Here is a 19276-nt window from a genome sequence, read left to right as displayed (position 1 = left end):
AGACCCAGAGAACAAAGCCACCCACAAAGCTTCCTTGCCTGGGGCTACGTTAATTTTCAGAAAGTGAGCACACGCGTGGAACTAGCATCCTTATCAAGAAAAGGCCCATCACCTGCGGCCTCCTGCTTCCCTCGTCAGTCCCGGCTCCCACCAGGTCAGGCTGCCTTCCAACACCCCAGACCGGCTTGGGCAGCTGGGGCTGGGTAGAAATGTCCGGCAGGTGTGCTTTGCATCGGCTTCTCTCCCACCACATCGTGTCGGGGAGGTTCGCCCCTGTGCGTATCCTTCTGTGTGGGAAGACCCTTGATGCGTAAATGGAAAGGACCTGCAAGGCTTGTCACACCCAGGGCGGTGACCTCCAGGTGGCGGGGAGCAGCAGTGACTGAAGGGGACCTCCCAACAAGTTCTTCTGAGCCAGACGCCAACCCTCACCCCCAATAGCCCAGGGGGACCCATGGCTCTGAGTGCTCTCCGTGCCCACTGCCTTTGTCATGTCTCAATTTTGCAATCTGCCCACGGGGGCCACAAACTGGCCTCTCTTCAGGATGCTGCCCCCCCCCCTCACTTCTTCCTCCCAAATCCCCTTCTGGGCAGAGATGGTCCCATTTCACTCAGGAGGACACCGTCAGCTCTGAGGGCCCATTCTTTGACCAGGATTTGAACTCAGGTCAGAAAGTCTGTCCCAGCTGCCTCTGGCCCTCAGCAGGGCTCACGCAGGGAGTGATGCAGCCACTCTCCAGATGTGTAAGGGGGGCCCCCTGGGTGCCAAAGCAGGCCAAGTCCTTGTTCGCATGGGGCTCACACTCTGGCAAACATAAAATAGGTAAATTGCCCGTTGTGGGAAGTACTCGGAATAAAAACAGAAGAGCGGCCTGGGGAGGCATGAAGTTTTGCTATTTTATGTGTCGTTATCCTGGAGGGCCTCTCAGAGGAGGTGCCATTGGAGCAGAAACCTAGAGAACACGAGGGAGGGAGCTACAGGTCTGTGGGAGATGGGCCAGGGGGCGCAAAGGCCCGGGGTGGGGGCAGCCTGCTGTGTCGGGGGGCGGCAGAGGCCATGGGGGGTCGCGGGGGGGAGGCATGGTGAGGGAATCCCCACCTTCGAGGCCTTGCGGGCACGGGGAGGACAAGGACGAGGACAAGCTGGTCCTCGCACACAGGCGTGCGAGCGGCCGTCCGCGCCCCCGCGGTGGGGGCCTGGGGAGACCCAGAAAGTGAAAGAAGGAGGAAGCCCTTCTGCGCCCTCCGCGCCTCCTGCCCCAGCCCGGCCCGGCAGGGGCCGCTTCCTCTTTCCAGCCCATTTAAGGCCCAGCCCGGGGGCGCCCCGGCCAGTGCGGCGCGCAGCTCGCCATGGGGGACACCTTCATCCGCCACATCGCCCTCCTGGGCTTCGAGAAGCGCTTCGTCCCCAGCCAGCACTACGTGAGTAGCCGGGGGACGGGGGTGGGGGCGCCCGCCCGCCCCTGGGCCACCCACCGCCCGAGACGGGGACTCCCGGGCCGCGGGGGTGGAAGGGCGAGATCGTGGGCACACGGCTCCCTGTCTCTGGGCCTCAGTCTGCCCGTCGGGGTCTGCAGTGGACGTGGGACCCTTAAAAGGATGCGCGCCCTGGCACCCCGGCCCTGCCCGCCCACCTCACTCCGCGCCCCAGCGAGAGTCCCTTCTCCACTCCCGTACCCTTCCCGGCAGCCAGCCCGCGCTCAGGTCCGGGGCGTGCGCCTCCGCCTCCGGGCAGCCCTCCCTGACCATCCCGGCCTTTAGGGAGTGGTCCTCCCGGAGGGCTCTCTGTCCCCGCAGCCGCGTGGGGACCTGGGGGAGTGTCTGTCCAGACATAGCACCCCACAATAGGGTCCCCAAGCCCAGAGGAAGGCCAGGGAGGATCTTCATTCTCTTCTCCCTTCTCTCCCTCTCCCTTTCCCGCTCCGCCTTCCCTCCCTCCCTGGTCCCTTCTGTCTCTGAATAGAAATTTTCTGAAACACTTGAGAGCTAAGTTGGAGTAGTTGTTTCATAGCCTCTAAACACTGTGGTGTGTATTTCTTAAAATCAGAGACATTCTCTTACATAGCCACAGTGCCAGTGTGTCAAAATGAGGAAATGAACATTGATAAACACTGTTATCCAACCCACACACCTTATTCAGATGTCACTTGTCCTCTATGTAGTAGGACTATTTCAGGTCCAGGATCCAATCCCAGGTCACCGGTTCCATTTCAGTTGTCATGTCTCTTTAGCTTCCCTTCACCTGGGTCAGTCTCAGTCTTCCTTTGTCTGCTCGACTTTGCCATTTTGAAGAGATGGGACCTGTTATTTTGCAGAATGTCCCTCCATTTGGGCTTGTCCGATACTTCACTAGATTCAAGTTATGCACAGACGAGGGGAATACCCCAGAAGTGATGCTATGTTGTTCTCATCCGTCCTACCAAGTGGCAGGAGACTGACTGGTCCCCATATTGGCGGAGAGCTTTGGGCACCAAGTCCTGGACATGTCCTCCAAGTTTCTCTACTGTACTGTTACTTTCCCCCTTTGTTTTAAATAGACTAACCTGTGGGGAGAGATTGGAAGTTATGTGAATATCCTGTTCCTTATAGTAATTGATGGCTGAATCAAATTACTACAGTGATTGCTACATGGTGATTTTTACACTCAGTCATTCCTTCTGAATTTATCACTTAACATTTTCTGTAAGGGCCTTCCCTTTATTTGTTTACTTCTGCCAATATGGATCCATGGCCTTAACTGGTTTGGCTCAGTGGATAGAGCATGTTGGCCTGTGGACTGAAGGGTCCCAGGTTAGATTCCGGTCAAGGGCATGTGCCTTGGTTGCGGGCACATCCCCAGTAGGGAGTGTGCAGGAGGCAGCTGATCGATGTTTCTCTCTCATCGATGTTTCCAACTCTATCCTTCTCCCTTCCTCTCTGTAAAAAAATCAATAAAATATATTTTTAAAAAAATATATGGATTCTGATTTTATTAATGGATTACAATCCATTACTATCATAATTTATTTTTATGCTCAGATTGTACCAGATTTGGTCAGTGGGAGCTCCTTCAAGCTGGCTTCTGTGCCTGCCATTCTTTGGGCACATTCTTACTTCTGGCACAAGATGGTCCAGGTTACTCTCCCAGCCCCAGCGCTGGACTCAGCCATGTTGCTAAGGACCACTGATTCCTTTTAGTGGGGAGTGATCTTAGAACCCAAGATCTGGAAGCTAGGTGTGCTCATTGCCACTGAGGTGTCATCGCTCGTGTCCTTCTAGTAGACAGACTGGGGAAAATAGCCATTTCATTTCATTCTTGCCTCTCACCTTTTTATATTTGTAGCTCCTTTCTCTCACTGTGAGAAGCCTGGCTCCCAACAACATCCATATATTTACTTCTTTGCTCAATTCAACAGTACACATACACTTGTTTCAGAATTACTATGCCCACACCACTATTCCAATAAACCCACTAACCTATTAAGTCAACTTTAAGTTTTATTTTTAAAAAAATATATTTTTAAAATTGATTTTACAGAGAGGAAGGGAGAGAGATAGAAACATCAGTGATGAGAGAGAATCACTGATCTGCTGCCTCCTGCATGCCCCACACTGGGGATGGAGCTCACAACCTGGGCATGTGCCCTGACCGGGAATCAAACTGTGACCTCCTGATTCATAGGCTGACACTCAACCGCTGAGCCATGCCGGCTGGGCAAGTTTTCTTTTTTTTAAATCCTCACCTGAGAATATTTTTTCCATTTTTTTTTTTTTTTTTTTTTTAGAGAGTGGAAGGGAGGGTTGGGGGGGGAGGGAAGGAGGGAGGGAGAGAGAGAGAGAGAGAGAGAGAGAGAGAGAGAGAGAGAGAGAGAGACATCAATTGGGTGCCTCCTTTGCAAGCCCCTACTGGGGTCGGGGATCAAACCTGCAACAGGGTACATGTCCTTGAATGGGAATGGAAACCTCGACGCTTCGGTGCACGAGCCAATGCTCTAACCACTGAGCCACCGGCCAGGGCAAATTTAAGGTTTTTTTTGCAGTTCTTTAGTCCTTTTATCTTCAGCCTGAGAGGAGTGAAAGTATTATTGCTAAAAGTTACTTGATTCTTTCTTTCCCATTTTTCTTTATTATGGTTGTTACCCATTTGATATATAGGTAAGTGTGTTTCTGTTTCCAACTTGGAAGTTTTTTAAAAAATCCTTGTTGATTTAACTAATCTGCTGTTGATTCCTTCTAATGTATTCTTCATTTCAGGCTGGTTCTTTTTTGTGGTTTCTATCTTTGTTAAATTTCTCACTGAGTTCATCGAGCATCCTTATAACCAGTGTTTTGAACTCTTTAGAATGTTTTGTCTCTGTTTCATTTAGTTCCTTTCCTGGGGTTTTGTCTTGGTTTTTCATTTGAAACATATTTCTCTGCTCATTTTGGCTGTCTCTCTGTGTTAGGTGAAACAGCAACCTCTCCTGGTCTTGAATGAGTGACCTGGTATAGGAACTTCCCTTTTGTAGAGTGTTGAGCCAGGTGCACTTGGCAAGCCAGCTGGTGCTGGAACCTGGAGCTGGAGCATTTGTGGGCCTTAAGGGAGTCCTGGGGGCAAGTTCACTGGGGCCTGGAGCTGTGGCTGGAATGGATATGGGCCAAGGGAAGTCACTGGGGCAGGCTGCAGCAGGACTGCCTTGGCCGGCTTAGGCTTCCTTTAGGCCCTGGGGAGAAGCTGAACCAGGGTCTGGAGCTGAACAGGAGCAACTGTGAGCCTCAGGGGCTGTAGCTGAAGTGGACATAGTCTACGGCAGCAGTCGCCAGCTGGTGGTCTGCGGACCACTGGTGGTCCGTGAGGTCTGAAAGGTTGGCGACCGCTGGTCCACAGCAAGTTCAGGGGACAAGCCACACGTGGGCAGAAGTAGTAGCTGTGGCAGGTGTGAAGCTGAGGAGAGTCTGGAGGCAAGCAGTGCAGGGCTGCCTGATAGGCCAGCCAGACCCGTTGCTGGAGCTGGGCCAGCCGCAGCGAGTCCTGGGGACAAGCAGCAGAGCCGCCGTGGGCCTGGGGTGCATGGGGACAGCCCTGGCCTACAGCTAGAGTGTCTGGATGAAGAAGTGGGGGCACAGCCCTGGCCAGTATTGCTAAGTGGTTAGAGCGTTGGCCCACGCACTGCAGGGTTGTGGGTTCAATTCCAGGTCAAGGGCACGTACCTGGGTTGCAGGTTTGATCCCCATCCCTAGTCAGGGAGTGTGTGGGAGGCAACTAATCTCATGTCAGTGTTTCTCTCTCTCTCTCCTTCCTTCTCGCCCTTCCACTCTCTCTAAAAATCAATGAGGAAAATATCCTCAGGTGAGGATTAACAAAACAAAAAAAAGAAGTGGGGACACAAATGGTGCTCTGTTGCCCTCAACCCCAGAGAGAGTTTCTGCAGTTCCTCTCACACTTGGCAAATGCTCTAGCGTTTGGTAAATAGATTTCCTTCCGGTAAGGCCTAGGTATCCTTTAAACCAGCAGTTGCCAACCGGTTGTCCCCAGACCACTGGTGGTCCACGAGGTCCAAAAGGTTGGCAATTGCTGCTTTAAACTACTGTGTTTTTTTAAGAATATGTTTTATTGATTTTTTACAGAGAGGAAGGGAGAGGGATAGAGTTAGAAACATCGACCAGCTGCCTCCTGCACACCCCCTACTGGGGATGTGCCCACAACCAAGGTACATGCCCTTGACCGGAATCGAACTTGGGACCCTTCAGTCCGCAGGCCGACGCTCTATCCACTGAGCCAATCGGGTTAGGGCAGAAACTACTGTTTTTAAGCAGTCCCTCAGGGTAGGCGACTGCAGGCCAGTGTGCTGGGTGGGGTGCCCACCTGCCTGTATCCTGTGCTCCTCCCTGTTTCTGTGTGGTCTCTCTCTTGTTGGTTGTGCAGAAGCTCTTCAGTCAGCCCTCAATTCTTCTTTAGGGTGAACTGCTCTGTCTGTTGGTGTAAATTTGATGTGTTCCTGGGAGCAGGCGAGTTCAGCGTTGTCCTAGACTGTCATCTTGGAGCTGAAGCCCCTTCTTGTTGGTTTAGTTTTATTTTTAAATATGTAAAATATTCACATGAGATCAGACATCAAAGCTTCATAAAAATATGACCAAAGACCCATTCCGGTTCATCTTTTCTTTATTTCTCTTTACAAAAATAAGTGCAACTATATGAAATTTTCTTATTATTTCTTCCTTACTACACACAGATAACAAACAAGGTGACATTTTTTCATTTTCCTATAATATCCTGGAGTTACCTCCAAATTAATCCATTGAATCACTTGGGTATTTTTTTTTTTTTACATCTTTAAATATTCCATTGTATGACTATACCATTGTTTCTTCAAACAACCTTTTAGATTGTTTTCACTAATTTGCAATTACCTAGTCACTCTGCATTTATATTATGAGAAAAGCCAAACACCTCTTTATGTATTACATACACTATATATATACGTGTGTGACATGAATTGTCTGTTCATACCTTTTGCTCATATTTCTATCAGATTTTTTTGGTCTTTTTTTCTTCAAATTTAAAAAAAAAAGTTTTTTATATATTGGAAATATTAACCCTTTATCTGCAATGTGTATTTTTTTTTACAGTCAATTGATTTAATTTTTTTCAATTACAGTTGACATTCAATATTATATTAGTTCAGGTGTACAGCATAGTAGTTAGACATTTCTATTGCTTATGGAGTGATCCCCTGCTAAGTCTAGTACCCCTGACACCATACATAGTTATTACAATATCATTGACTATACTCCCTATGTGGACTTTATTTACATCTCCGCAGCTATTTAGTAACTGCCAATCTACTGTCATCTTAAAGAGAGGAGCAGTGAGGAGAAACGTGAGAGACTGGACAATTTACCTGAAAGCTGTTTCAGTTATTGCATCAGACGAAAATTCCTGAATTGGGTTAAATCTATTTCTTTTTTAACTTTACCCTTTGTGGGCGGGGTAGATCAGGAAAGTTGGATTGCGGAATTAACTACAGATAAAATAAAATAATTCTCCCCAACCCGAATAAATTGGTGACCCTGTGAGACTTTGATAAAACTGTCAATTTTTAAAATGTTTCCCTCCTGTGATTTCCCCCAATCCTTGGAGCTGTTTCTACAGAAGTGTGATGGTGCTGAGTGGCAGCTCACCTGCCCAGCTCACCTGCCCAGCTCACCTGCCCAACTCACCTGCTCAGCTCACTGCCCAGCTCACCTGCCCAAACTCACCTGCTCAGCTCACCTGCCCAGCTCACCTGCCCAGCTCACTACCCAACTCACCTGCCCAGCTCACCTGCCCAGCTCACCTGCCCAGCTCACCTGCCCAGCTCACCTGCCCAACTCACCTGCCCAGCTCACCTGCCCAGCTCACTGCCCAGTTCACCTGCCCAAACTCACCTGCTCAGCTCACCTGCCCAGCTCACCTGCCCAGCTCACCTGCCCAAACTCACCTGCTCAAACTCACCTGCTCAGCTCACCTGCCCAGCTCACCTGCCCAACTCACCTTCCCAAACTCACCTGCCCAGCTCACCTGCCCAAACTCACCTGCCCAGCTCACCTGCCCAGCTCACCTGCCCAAACTCACCTGCTCAGCTCACCTGCCCAGCTCACCTGCCCAACTCACCTTCCCAAACTCACCTGCCCAGCTCACCTGCCCAAACTCACCTGCCCAGCTCACCTGCCCAGCTCACCTGCCCAAACTCACCTGCTCAGCTCACCTGCCCAGCTCACCTGCCCAACTCACCTTCCCAAACTCACCTGCCCAGCTCACCTGCCCAAACTCACCTGCCCAGCTCACCTGCCCAAACTCACCTGCCCAGCTCACCTGCCCAAACTCACCTGCTCAGCTCACCTGCCCAAACTCACCTGCCCAGCTCACCTGCCCAAACTCACCTGCTCAGCTCACCTGCCCCTGCTCATTTCCTCTGCTCTCTGGAGGAGAGTATTTATTCATTACATAATGTTGCCATAAAGAACAATGAAGATAAACCTCTGTGATGTGTATTGCAAATATTTTCTCCCAGTTTATCATTTACATTTTGGCTTCATACACAAAATTTGAAAGAATGTTAATGTGTTTGAAGTAGCAATCTTTTACTGCCTTTTGGTTTTGAGTCAGTTAGAAAGTCCCATATACCAATGCTTCCGTCTTGTGTTACTGACTAAAGTTGGTGGGTCCTTTGCCCCATCACACAGGAAGGGCAGATACTGAAACAACAGGTTTTTCACAGACAAAGGGGGTTTTTATTCCTGAAGTAGACAGATGAGGAGACAGGGAGAAAGCCCAAATCTGTCCCCCAAATAAAGATTTGAAGTAAATTTAAATTTAAAGAATTAAGGTGAGGATGCATATTCATCATTTCTAATCCAGGGTCTGAATAGCGTTGGAACTAAGCCATCTAAGGTAAGGAACGTGGAAGGGCAGGACAGAATGAGGTAATGTCAACCTGGCAGAGTTCATTGGCTAGTCCTATATGTGTCCATATTTGATCTAGACATCCCATCTTCCTGATTGATAAACCTCGACCTTCTTCAAGGGTCAGACAGCAGCCCAGCTGTTGTCGCTCAGTGGTTGAGCGTTGACCTATGAACCAGGTAGTCACAATTCGATTCCTGGTCAGGGCACGTGCCTGGGTTGCAGACTTGATCCCCAGTGTAGGGCATTCAAGAGGCAACTGATCAATGATTCTCTCTCTCATCATTGATGTTTCTATCTCTCTCTCCCTCCCTCTCCCTTCTTCCCTGAAATCAATAAAAATATATATTAAAAAAAAAGAGAGAGATGGCCAACAAGGACTTGGTTCTGCGGTGCTCTGGAGGTCAGCCTAGGGCAGTGGTCGGCAAACCGCCGCTCGCGAGCCACATGCGGCTCTTTGGCCCCTTGAGTGTTCTAACGCCATTTCTTCAAAATAGACTCGCCCAGGCCGAAAACTGACTTCTGTGCATGGGCCACGAAGTTTCAATCGCACTGTACGTGCACGCCCGCACGTGGTATTTTGTGGAAGAGCCACACTCAAGGGGCCAAAGAGCCGCATGTGGCTCGCGAGCCGCGGTTTGCCAACCACTGGCCTAGGGTCATTTGACTGCTACCTGCGCCTGCTCCAGCTGGGTCTGGTGGTCTCTGGAGCACTGTGAGGAGGCCTGGTGTTAATCTGCTGAGAAACACTAAAAGAAAAAAAAAAACAGAGAGAGAGAAACTCTTATGGTCTAGTTTCAGCCTGAGGTCCCTCAGGGGCCACCTGGTTTCAGTGTAGGGGGGGGGCCTGGTTTCATTGCACTCATATGGTTTCAATTTTTACATTTATGACTCTGATCCACTTGGAGTTTATTTCTGCTGTGTGGTGTGAAAAACAAATCCAATTTTACCTTTTCCTAAAAGGCGTGTCAGTTGTCCCAACACCAATTTTGTAAAAATCCACCTTTACATCTGTGATTTGAATTGCCACTTTTATCATATCCTAAATTTACATATGTACTTGATCTACTTCTAGATTTTCTATTTTGTACCATTTTTATTGTTCATAATACCACATTGCTGGTTTTTTTTTTTTGCTGTTTTTTTAAGTTATTGTAATTAAACTATATATATATAATAAAATTTACCATTTCCACCTTTTTGTTGTTATTAATCCTCACTGAGGATATTTTTTCCATTGATTTTTAGAGAGAGTGGAAGAGTGGGAGGGAGAGAGAGAAAAACATTGATGTGAGAGAAATACATCAATTGGTTGCCTCTCGCATGTGCTCCGACCAGACCAGGCCCGGATCAAGTCTGCGACCCAGTAATTGACCAGTAATTGAACTTTGACCCTTTGGTGCTCAGGCTAATGCTCTAACCACTTAGAAACACCACCCAGGGCCCATTGCCACCATTAAAAAAAATGATTCTTTAATTGATTTTAGAGAGGAAGGGAGAGATAGAAACATCAACGATAAGAGAGAATCATTGATTGGATGTCTCCTGCACACCTCCCACGGGGGATCGAGCCTGCATCCTGGGCATGTGCCCTGACAGGGAATGAAATTGTGACCTCCTGGTTCATAGGTTGACGCTCAACCACTGAGCCACAGCAGCCAGGCTTAATTTTTTTAAAATAATGGCTTTATTGAAATATAATTTCCATGCTATACAGTGCACCTATGTAAACTATACAATTCAATGGTTTTTAGTATGTGGATAGAGTTGCACAATCATTGCAATAATCAATTTTAGAAGATTTTTATCATCCCCCCCCCCCCCCAAAAAAAAGCCTATACCTGCTAGTGGTTATTCTTCATCCCCCTTCCCCCCGTACCTGGCAACCACTGATCTACCTTCTGTCTTTATGGACTTGTCTATTCTGGACATTAGATATACATGGAATAATACAATACCTTACTGGGTTCTTGTATTGTTTGAGCTCAGCGCTTTCTGTATCTTATCTCCTGAAACTCTCTCATACCAGCCCTACGGTGAGGTCCTGCTTTTATCTCCAATGACAGGGGAGAAATCTGAGAGAGGCGATCCTCTTGTCCTGGGTCCTAAAGCTGGAGAGCGGCAGCTCTGGGGTCCATGAACTCGGCGTCTTTTCTCTGGTCACGTTGCCCCACAGAACGCTCGATCCCCAGTCCTTCAGGCTTCACTTGGGGGTGGGGGCTGCCCAGCTGCATGGCGAGGCCTCCCTGGAAGCTGAACGCGGGCCTCGCACCCCCAGGTGTACATGTTCCTGGTGAAGTGGCAGGACCTGTCCGAGAAGGTGGTCTACCGGCGGTTCACGGAGATCTATGAGTTCCATGTGAGTGCCTGGTGGTCGGGGTCGGGGAGGGACGGCACCCCGGTCCCAGCTCTGCCTCTTGGGGAGGAGAGAGACCCAGGGGCTGGCCGGGCGCTGAGGTGCCCGGAGTCTGTCCCCACCAGCCCACAGGGAAGGGGGCATTTCTTAAACTTTAAGAAACATTTTATTTAATATATTTTTTATTGTGGTAAAATATGCACAACATAAATGTACAATTTCAACCATTTTAAGTACAGCTTAGTGGCATTGAGTATATTCACAATGTCATTTGCTGACCATGGCCATCCATCTCCAAAATGTCTTCATCTTCCCACACAGAAACTCTGTACCCACTCCACACGAACTCAAGAGAGTATTCTTTAGGGACCTACTTGATATATGTAGGGTGAGAGTGGGAATAGCAAGTGCAAAGGCCCTGGGGCAGGAGTGGGCCTGGAGTGTTCAAGGTTGGCAGGAGCACAGTGAACCAGGGGGAGAGAGGTGGCAGAAGGGGTGAGTGCCGTGGGCAGGGCCAGGTCTAGCAGGGCCTTGTAGGCCAACATGAGGCCTCTGGCTTGCACTCTGAGGGAGCTGGGAGGCGGGTAGCGTTCTGAGCAGAGGAGGGACAGGATCCAACTTGGGTTTTAAGAGGATCCCTCTGGGTGCTGGGTTGAGAGGATCCCTTAGGTTTTAAGAGGATCCCTCAAGGGTGGAAGGGGAAAGAGACATAAGAAGCTCGTAAAATCCAGGGCTGGTGGAAGCTGGGAGCAGGGCGGTGGCAGTGTGGGGAGTGAGAAGGGTCAGATTCTGGATAGATGTTTGCAGTAGAACCGAAAGGATGTGCTGGTGGCTGGCTGGCTGTGAGGTGGGAGGGAAAGAGAGGAACCAAGGTCGCCACCAGAAGTTTGTAGCCAGAGCGATGAGAAGGGTATTTAGGTCGTTTGCAATGTTGTGCTCTTACAGTGTTGTAATGGGAAAATACCCCTTCACGTTTTCTTTTCTGTCTAGAAAACCTTAAAGGAAATGTTTCCTATTGAGGCAGGGGACATCAACCCAGAGAACAGGATCATCCCCCATCTGCCAGGTGAGGGGCTGAGTCCCCTGGGTGGGGTCACCTGTCCTGGCTCCCCTCACCTGCCCTCCCAGCTGCCCCCTCTGCCCTTGCCCCTGCTTGGACTTGACCTCGAGAATGTGCTCACCGCTTCTCTGGTGCCCCTCCCCGCTCCGGTCAGCACCGAGGTGGTTTGACGGGCAGCGGGCAGCCGAGAGCCGCCAGGGCACGCTCACCGAGTACTGCAGTGCGCTCATGGGCCTGCCGGTCAAGATCTCCCGCTGCCCACTCCTCCTTGACTTCTTCAAGGTGCGCCCCGACGACCTCAAGCTCCCCACCGACAGCCAGTGAGTGGCCCCCTTTCCTGTTCCGAGGCAGGTGGGAGAGGAAATGGGGTGGTGACCCACCCTAGCAGGGGTGGGACTTCCCCCAGGTTACAGGTTAGGAGACTGAAGCTCAGAGAGGGGCATTGACTTGCCCGAAGTCACACAGCCAGAAAGAGAAGGAGGCAAAATTCCAACCCTGGCCCGTGTGACCTGCAACCACTGAGCATCCTTTCCAAGTCCCCACTTGGACCCCTCTGAGCGTCAAGGCTGCAGGAGGCACGGGGGGGGGGGGGGGTCCAAAAGCCTTCTGAAAACAGTTTACCCATGTGTGATGGGGCGGTGAGGGCCAAAGGTAGTCCTGGGTGCTGCAGAGAGCGCTCACAGACGGTGAAGTGTGAGGATGTGGGTCCATGGCCCTTTTGTCAGCGCATTCTCTGGCAGCCCTGCCCCAGGGGTCCCTGTCCTCAGGGCCCGGCCTGGAAGCACCTGAGGCTGAGTGGGGTCTCAGGGAACAGGCTGGAAGGCCCCCCTCTCTGTCCCTCTCCGGCCACTGAGTGTGGGGGAGACTGGAGGGAGGACAGGGCTGCCAAAGACCGTCACGCAGCCGGTGCTTACTGACCCCTACACTCACCCCTGCTGCCGGGAAGGGCTGCTGCCCGCGGCCGGGGAAGGAGCCCTTCCCGTCGGCTGCTCTCCAGGCTCCAGAGGGAGCTGGCCCAGGAGCTGACCGGCTTTCCCAGAGCCAGGGCCTCACTGTTCACGGGGAGGAGGCCCTTTCTGTCTTTGACAGTTGGCGCCTTCTCCTTGGGGTCCCCGCCTCAGGCTGGAGGAACAACCCCATCATTCCTAACGCCCTTTCCTTGCCAGTCCAGTCCCCCACCTTCTCTCTGCAGCGGCCCCATTTCCCACACTCCATTCCCCGTGGGAAGCCGAGTCTAACCCGCACTGTCCTCTGCTGCAGGGTGAAAAAGCCGGAGACGTACCTGATGCCTAAAGATGGCAAGACTAACGCCGCCGCTGCCGGTGAGGGGGCCGGGGCAGCCAGGGCAGGTCACCCTAAGGGGACTGTTGACATGATCAGGGAGCCGGGTTTAGGGTGCACAGTTGTGAAGGGTGTTGGTGGCTACACTATGGGATCTTTGGGGTTCACTGGATAGCGAAGGGAGCCCCTTGCAAATAAAGGTGCTTCCCCGGCCTCCGTGGCTGCAGAGCCCAGCACAGATGCTGGGGGAGGTTGTGGCTGAATGAATGAACAGGTTTGAGGGCAAAGGTGGCCGTCAGGGGTGACACAGAGTATCTTAGCCAGCTCTGGCTGCTGTAACAGCACCACAGGCCGGGCAGCTTGCATTTATTTCTCACAGTTCTGGAGGCTGGAAGTCTGAGATCAAGGTGTGAGGGTTGGTTTCTGCTGAGGCCTCTCTCCTGGGCTTGCAGACGGCTGCCTCCTTGCTGTGTCCTCACATGGCCTTTCCTTTGTGCACATATATCCCTGGTATCTCTTCCTCTTTTTTTTTTTTAAGATATTTTATTAATTTTTTTACAGAGAGGAAGGGAGAGGGATAGAGAGTTAGAAACATCGATCAGCTGCCTCCTGCACATCCCCCACTGGGGATACGCCCGCAACTAAGGTACATACCCTTGACTGGAATCAAACCTGGGACCCTTCAGTCTGCAGGCTGATGCTCTGTCCACTGAGCCAAACCGGTTAGGGCTCTTCCTCTTTTTATAAGGACACCAGTCCTATTGGGTCAGGGCCCCACCTTGATGCCCTCATTTAACCTTAATTACCTCCTTAAAGGCTCTATCTCCAAATACACTCAGATTCTAGAGTACTGGGGTTAGGGCTTCATTGTATGAACTGGGGTGTGTGTGCGTGTGCACAGTTCAGCCCAGAACGGCAGCAGCAGAAGCAGCACCTGGGGCTGGTTGAAAATGCACTCTCTGGTCTCACCACAGAGCTATGGAATCAGAAACTCACTTCACGTGACCCCTGGGCGATGTGTGTGCAGTTGAAGTTGAGGAGGACTGCTGGCTAACCAAATGAGAAAGGGGACGTGTAGTGGGACTAGTGTCGGGAACGCACTAGGCGCTCCCTAAATGCAGGGCTGCAAAGCTCATCTCTGCTGCTTTCCAGCCTGGAGGGCGCCTCCACCTGTGGAATGCCCGGAGCTGGGTGGGGATAGGCCGCCGGTGCCAGTTCTGGCAGCCCCCACGGGGGACCCCAGGGAGAGCCAGGAGGAGGCAGCTCACGCCCACAGCATCCACTCACCCTGCCCTCCCTCTGCCCAGACATCACCGGCCCCATCATCCTGCAGACATACCGGGCCATTGCCGACTACGAGAAGAGCTCGGGCTCCGAGATGGCTCTGGCCATGGGCGACGTGGTGGACGTCGTGGAGAAGGGCGAGAGCGGTCAGCCTCCTGCCCTGCCTGGGCCCCCTCCCCCGCTGCTTGGGCCTGTGGCCACAAGACCCCCCGCCCCCCGCCAAGGCTCTGCCCTCCCTGCAGCCTCGGACCTCTCCCCGCCTGGCCCTGGGGCCCTGACTGTCCTCCCCACGCTGCGGGTCACCCTCCCTCTGAGCGTGCACCCTGGGGCGGCGCTGGGCATCTGCACATATTGCAGGCTTCACTGTGCATCTCTGAGGGTCATGTCCCGGGGGCAGGCCAACTCCTCGTCATGTGTGTGAAGTGGGCTCCACGCTGTGATTCTGTGACCCTGTGTGTGGGGGTGGGGTGATTTTGGGGTGGGGTGTGGCGAAGGTGACATTTCTGAATCCGAGTGCTGGATGTTTGTGTGTCTGTCCAAGTGTCCTCACCACCCCGATGGCGTCTGCCAGGCCCAACCTGACTTATTGCCTCACACCCCGGGCACAGGCTGGTGGTTCTGCCAAATGAAGACAAAGCGAGGCTGGGTCCCAGCCTCCTACTTGGAGCCCCTGGACAGTCCTGATGAGTCCGAGGACCCAGAGCCCAACTACGCAGGTGCCCCGCCCGCCCCCGTCCTCCATGGCCACGGGGTGTGGGAGGAAGGGGTGGGAGGGGCACGGGGATATTGAGAAGCCAGAAGTGACTCCTTTGGGGGTGGATATCATGGGGGCTGGGCAGAGGGGGAGTCAGGGCGGAGACCCCACAGTTTGGCTTGGGGGTTCTGGTAGGAGGTGGTCAGGGCAGGGAACCAGGAGGAGGAATAGAGGTGGGCGGGGGGGTGATGAGGTCAACCTGGGATTCTGGGTGGCAGTTGGCTAGGGCCAGGTCCAATGGGAAGCTGAATGGTGAGCAGAACTGAGGCTCAGGAAAGAGGGCTTCCTGGAGGAGGGGGTATCATGCTGACTGGAAGGGAAAATTGGCAGCTCCTGGGCTGTTTGGAGCCCTTGTGGAGGTTGTCAACAGTTAGAATTGGTTACCCATATTTTAATACGAAGAGATTTCACAATTTTATGTGGATTTATGCTTCCTCGTTAAAACTGGAAAAGGTGTGTATGCAGGCCTGCAGCCCCACCTGCCTACAGCGGGCGGGAGTTGAGTGGCTCAGGTGCCCTGTAGGCGGCGCTGCAGTCCCGCACTTCCGGCAGATCCACTCCTCTGTGTGCGTGCCTGGCCAGGGCTCTGAAATCGTGGGAGCTCCTGGCCCCTGGTGTGGATAGTGGTGGGTCCAGAGGGTAGAGAGGGCAGAACTCCAGGATGCCCCACAGGGGCTGGGAGGAGCCTGCAGGAGACCAAGAAGGACCAGCTGGCGGAAGCCCCAGGCCCAGAGAGAAGAGGAGGGGTGATGAGTCCTGTGCAGGGCAGATCCTCACACCACGCCCCTCCCCCTCACTGTGGACCAGGTGAGCCCTACGTCACCATCAACGCCTACACTGCTGCACTGGAGGACGAGATATCCCTCCAGGAGGGCGAAACCATCGAGGTCATCCATAAGCTCTTGGACGGTTGGTGGGTCATCAGGTAGGAGAGTACCCCTCCCGCCCACTTCGCCAGCCCTGGCCTGGGGCAGGGTCTGTTTGGGCTCAGGGTGGACTTGGGTTGACTTAGCTGTGTGACACTGGGTAAGCTACTGCGCCTCTCTGGGCTCAGTTTCCATGAATGATAGTCCCACCCTACTTGTCTCTTGGGTTCAGTGTCTTCGTCAGAGTGGGCACATTTTTCCTTCGTGACTTGGGGTCACTTCCCCTGACCAGTCCATCTATTATCCCTTCTCCAGCAACACAACTAATTTTTGATTTAATCATTATGTTTGATAACTGGTAGAAGAGACCTGTCAACCCTTTTATTTTTAAATCTTTCCCTGCAATGCCACACTAACTCCTCCCTCTGCCCCCCTCCCCCACTCCCTTAGCCCCCTCCCCTCCCGCCCAGTTCTAGGGGAAGCAGAGACATCTCCCTGGAGCCCCTGGGCCTCCCCAGGTCCTTGACAAGCTTTCAGAGCCTTGGGTCACAGGGCCAGCCCATGACTCAGCGAACTTGTGGCCACAACACCCATCTTCAGCATGGTCCCGGGCTGGAGGCTTTGAGACAGGGTTTCTTTTTCTTTTTTTCTTGATTTTATTATTTTTATTTTTCCCCCATCACCATTTATCCCCCCTATACCCTCTTCCACCTCCACCCACCCAAGACAGGGTTTCCCAACCTTTTAGATCCACACTTAGTTAACCCCATATCACACACCCCTGAGAATCTGCTTGTGATCATTCCACCATCCAAGAAAAATCGGTGTTACTGAGTGAAGTTTGTATGATGTAAAGTTTCCCCCCTCCCCCTCCTAATATAATAGTGAGGATAGGGGGGAAATCTACCCAACAAATGGTGCTGGAACAACTGGATATCCATATGGAAACAAACAAACCTAGAACCCTACCTCACACCATACACATTTATTTGGGATGGACCACAGGGTTTACAAAGTTCAAAAACCCAAAACTAAAAAGCTGTTGGAAGAAAGCATAGGAGAACTTGAAGAGTGGAGTTGGGCAAAGGTTTCTTAGTACACACAGGCGGTCACCAGAAAAGAAAAACTGACATATGCAATATTGCAGATGTTTTATAGCTAACACGGGTCCCTGGAAAGATCTAGATCTGCTCATTTTCTCCCCCTCCCAACGTCTCAACCCGGAGGGCCTGTGCTGCACGGATGAGCAAACTGAGGCCCAGAGGGGCAGGGTCTGGTGTTGGCCAACCGGGTATTTGCAACCTCCCAGCTGCCTTGAACCCAACGTTTAGAGGGAGCCTCAGTCTTCCCACTGACTGGACTCCTATCTCTTGCAGGAAAGAAGACGCCACAGGCTACTTCCCCGCCATTTACCTGCAGAAGGCGGGGCAGGACGCAGTTCAGGCCCAACGCCAGATCAAGAGCCGAGGGGCGCCGCCCCGCAGGTGCGTCCTTTGGGCTGGGGGGCTGGGCGGGGCTCAGGAGGGTGTTCCACGGGTTCCCTCTGTCGGCCTTGGGTTGGCAGGACTGGAGCAGGGGAGACAGGGTAGGGGTCCCGAGCCTGGCGGGGAAGGCAGCACCCTCACCCAGTCGAGAGTCTGGACAGACCCCGCCCCGCCCTACTCCGTGGCGCTGGCACTGGGGCGTGGAAAGCAGGGGTGTGAGGTAGGGGTAAAGGCATTGATGTCCAGAGTCTTTGGGGATGGATGGTCCGTGGGCTTCCTGGGAGAGGGCCGGCTGAAGGCTGGTGAGGGGCATGGGACATGGACCTGGGCTCTGAGGCACCGCAAGGGTCCGCGCCGGACCTCCCCTTTCCCCCCCCTCCCGCCCCCCACTTCCTCGGGCCAGTCGTTTGACCCCAGGGTGGCCAGGCGAGTCCCCGCGGGCAGGGACGCGGCCGATCCCGGGCGGCGGGGACGCCGGGGCGGGGCGATGACCTACGTTCCCGTCCCGCCGGGCCCAGGTCGTCCATCCGCAATGCACAGAGCATCCACCAGAGGTCGCGAAAGCGCGTCAGCCAGGACACCTATCGGCGCAACAGCGTCCGCTTTCTGCAGCAGCGCCGCCGCCAGGGCCGGCCCGGGCCGCAGGGCGCAGGGAGCCCGCTGAGTGAGTGCCCGCCGACGCCGGGGCGGGGACTGGGGGGGACCCGAGGGTGCTCGCAGGCGGGCAGGGGGCGGGGACTGGGGGGCCGGGGCCAGGGCCGGAGGCGGGGCCTCTTACCCGGCCGCGCGCTCTGCCAGCAGAGGAGATCGACCGCCCGAAGCCGCAGCCGGCGGTGCCCCCGCGGCCCAGCGCAGACCTCATCCTGCACCGCTGCAGCGAGAGCACGAAGCGGAAGCTGGCGTCCCCCGTCTGAGGCCGGACACCACCCCTCGATGGCGCTCCGTCCCCTCCGCCGGGATCCCTGTACATATGTGATTAGAGCCTGAGGTCTGGTGACCTAAGGCACTCCGGGCCCCGCCCCACCTCGCTCTCCGCCACCCTCAATAAATGTTGCTTAGAGTGGACAGTGGCTCCGCGGAGACCCGAGGGGGTGCTGGGCTAGAATCGGACCGGGCTGTGACCTCTGCTGGGGGGTTGCGGGGGAAGTTGCGGAAGCCGCGGTCCAGTTGCATACTGCCCTGACCTTGGCCAAGATCAAGTTTGCACAAGGCCAAGTGCAAAGGGAACTCCTGGTTCCCCCTGGCCTTTGTTTGGTCAGCCGTTTGCTAGAGACCTTGGCTCCACTGCAGACCAGTCCCGAAGAAGGGCTGGACACAGTACGCAGCGAGGGGAGTCACGGCAGTGAGCGACTTTGTGTATGCACCTTAGTTGACAAAAAATGTGCAATTTAGGTAAAGGGAGGAGGCACCTCTGATTCTTCACTGAGGACCTGCTCAGTTAGCAAACATTCAGACGAACAGATCCTAGCCACTTACCCTAGCATTATTGCTAGCCCATGGCCTCAAAGGCTTTGCTGGTGGGTCTTTCCCAAAATGCAAAGACTCTAAGGTGCACATTGGAGCTGCAAACCTTACAGATCTTGGCCAAGGCCAGGGCAGTATGCAACGGGACCTCGGCTTCTGCAACTTCCCCCACAACCCCCCAGCAGAGGTCACAACCCCCCAGCAGAGGTCACAGCCCTGTCCAATTTTTGCGTGCAGCTTGTCATGAAGGCCATGGGTAGCATGAAGAGCTGCACCTGTGGGGGAGTGGCTACCTGAGGTTAGGCAAGGCTGCTACCCTTAGA

At 53.3% G+C, this 19276-nt stretch overlaps 1 protein-coding gene across 2 annotated transcripts; it reads left to right on the top strand.

Annotated features, from left to right (window-relative positions):
- Window positions 1–1143: 1143 nt before the first annotated feature.
- NCF1 (neutrophil cytosolic factor 1) lies at window positions 1144–18661 on the top strand. Of its 2 annotated transcripts, none has more exons than XM_079784782.1 (11): window positions 1144–1422; window positions 10683–10763; window positions 11751–11826; window positions 11975–12140; window positions 13081–13142; window positions 14409–14531; window positions 14994–15101; window positions 15947–16064; window positions 17382–17489; window positions 18008–18153; window positions 18288–18661. In XM_079784782.1, exons 1-11 carry the CDS (start codon window positions 1351–1353, stop codon window positions 18401–18403), a joined length of 1176 nt encoding a protein of 391 aa, XP_079640908.1. In that variant the 5' UTR covers window positions 1144–1350; the 3' UTR covers window positions 18404–18661. The 2 variants fall into 2 exon arrangements, with proteins under 2 accessions (XP_079640908.1, XP_079640909.1); XM_079784783.1 differs by having other exon boundaries at window positions 18291–18650.
- The last annotated feature ends 615 nt before the right edge of the window (window positions 18662–19276 follow it).

This window comes from Cnephaeus nilssonii, assembly GCF_951640355.1.
Source record: "Cnephaeus nilssonii genome assembly, chromosome: 2".
In the NCBI taxonomy this organism is placed as follows: Eukaryota; Metazoa; Chordata; class Mammalia; order Chiroptera; family Vespertilionidae; genus Cnephaeus; species Cnephaeus nilssonii.
The sequence above is the reverse complement of the archived record's forward strand: the minus strand, read 5'-3'. Positions and strand labels throughout refer to the sequence as shown.

Coding starts and splice junctions, on each gene's coding strand:
- NCF1 (XM_079784782.1), top strand. CDS start 1,351: ATGGGGGACACCTTCATCCGCCACATCGCCCTCCTGGGCTTCGAGAAG. Junction 10,764..11,750: donor CGGAGATCTATGAGTTCCAT/GTGAGTGCCTGG, acceptor TTTTCTGTCTAG/AAAACCTTAAAGGAAATGTT. Junction 16,065..17,381: donor GACGGTTGGTGGGTCATCAG/GTAGGAGAGTAC, acceptor TATCTCTTGCAG/GAAAGAAGACGCCACAGGCT.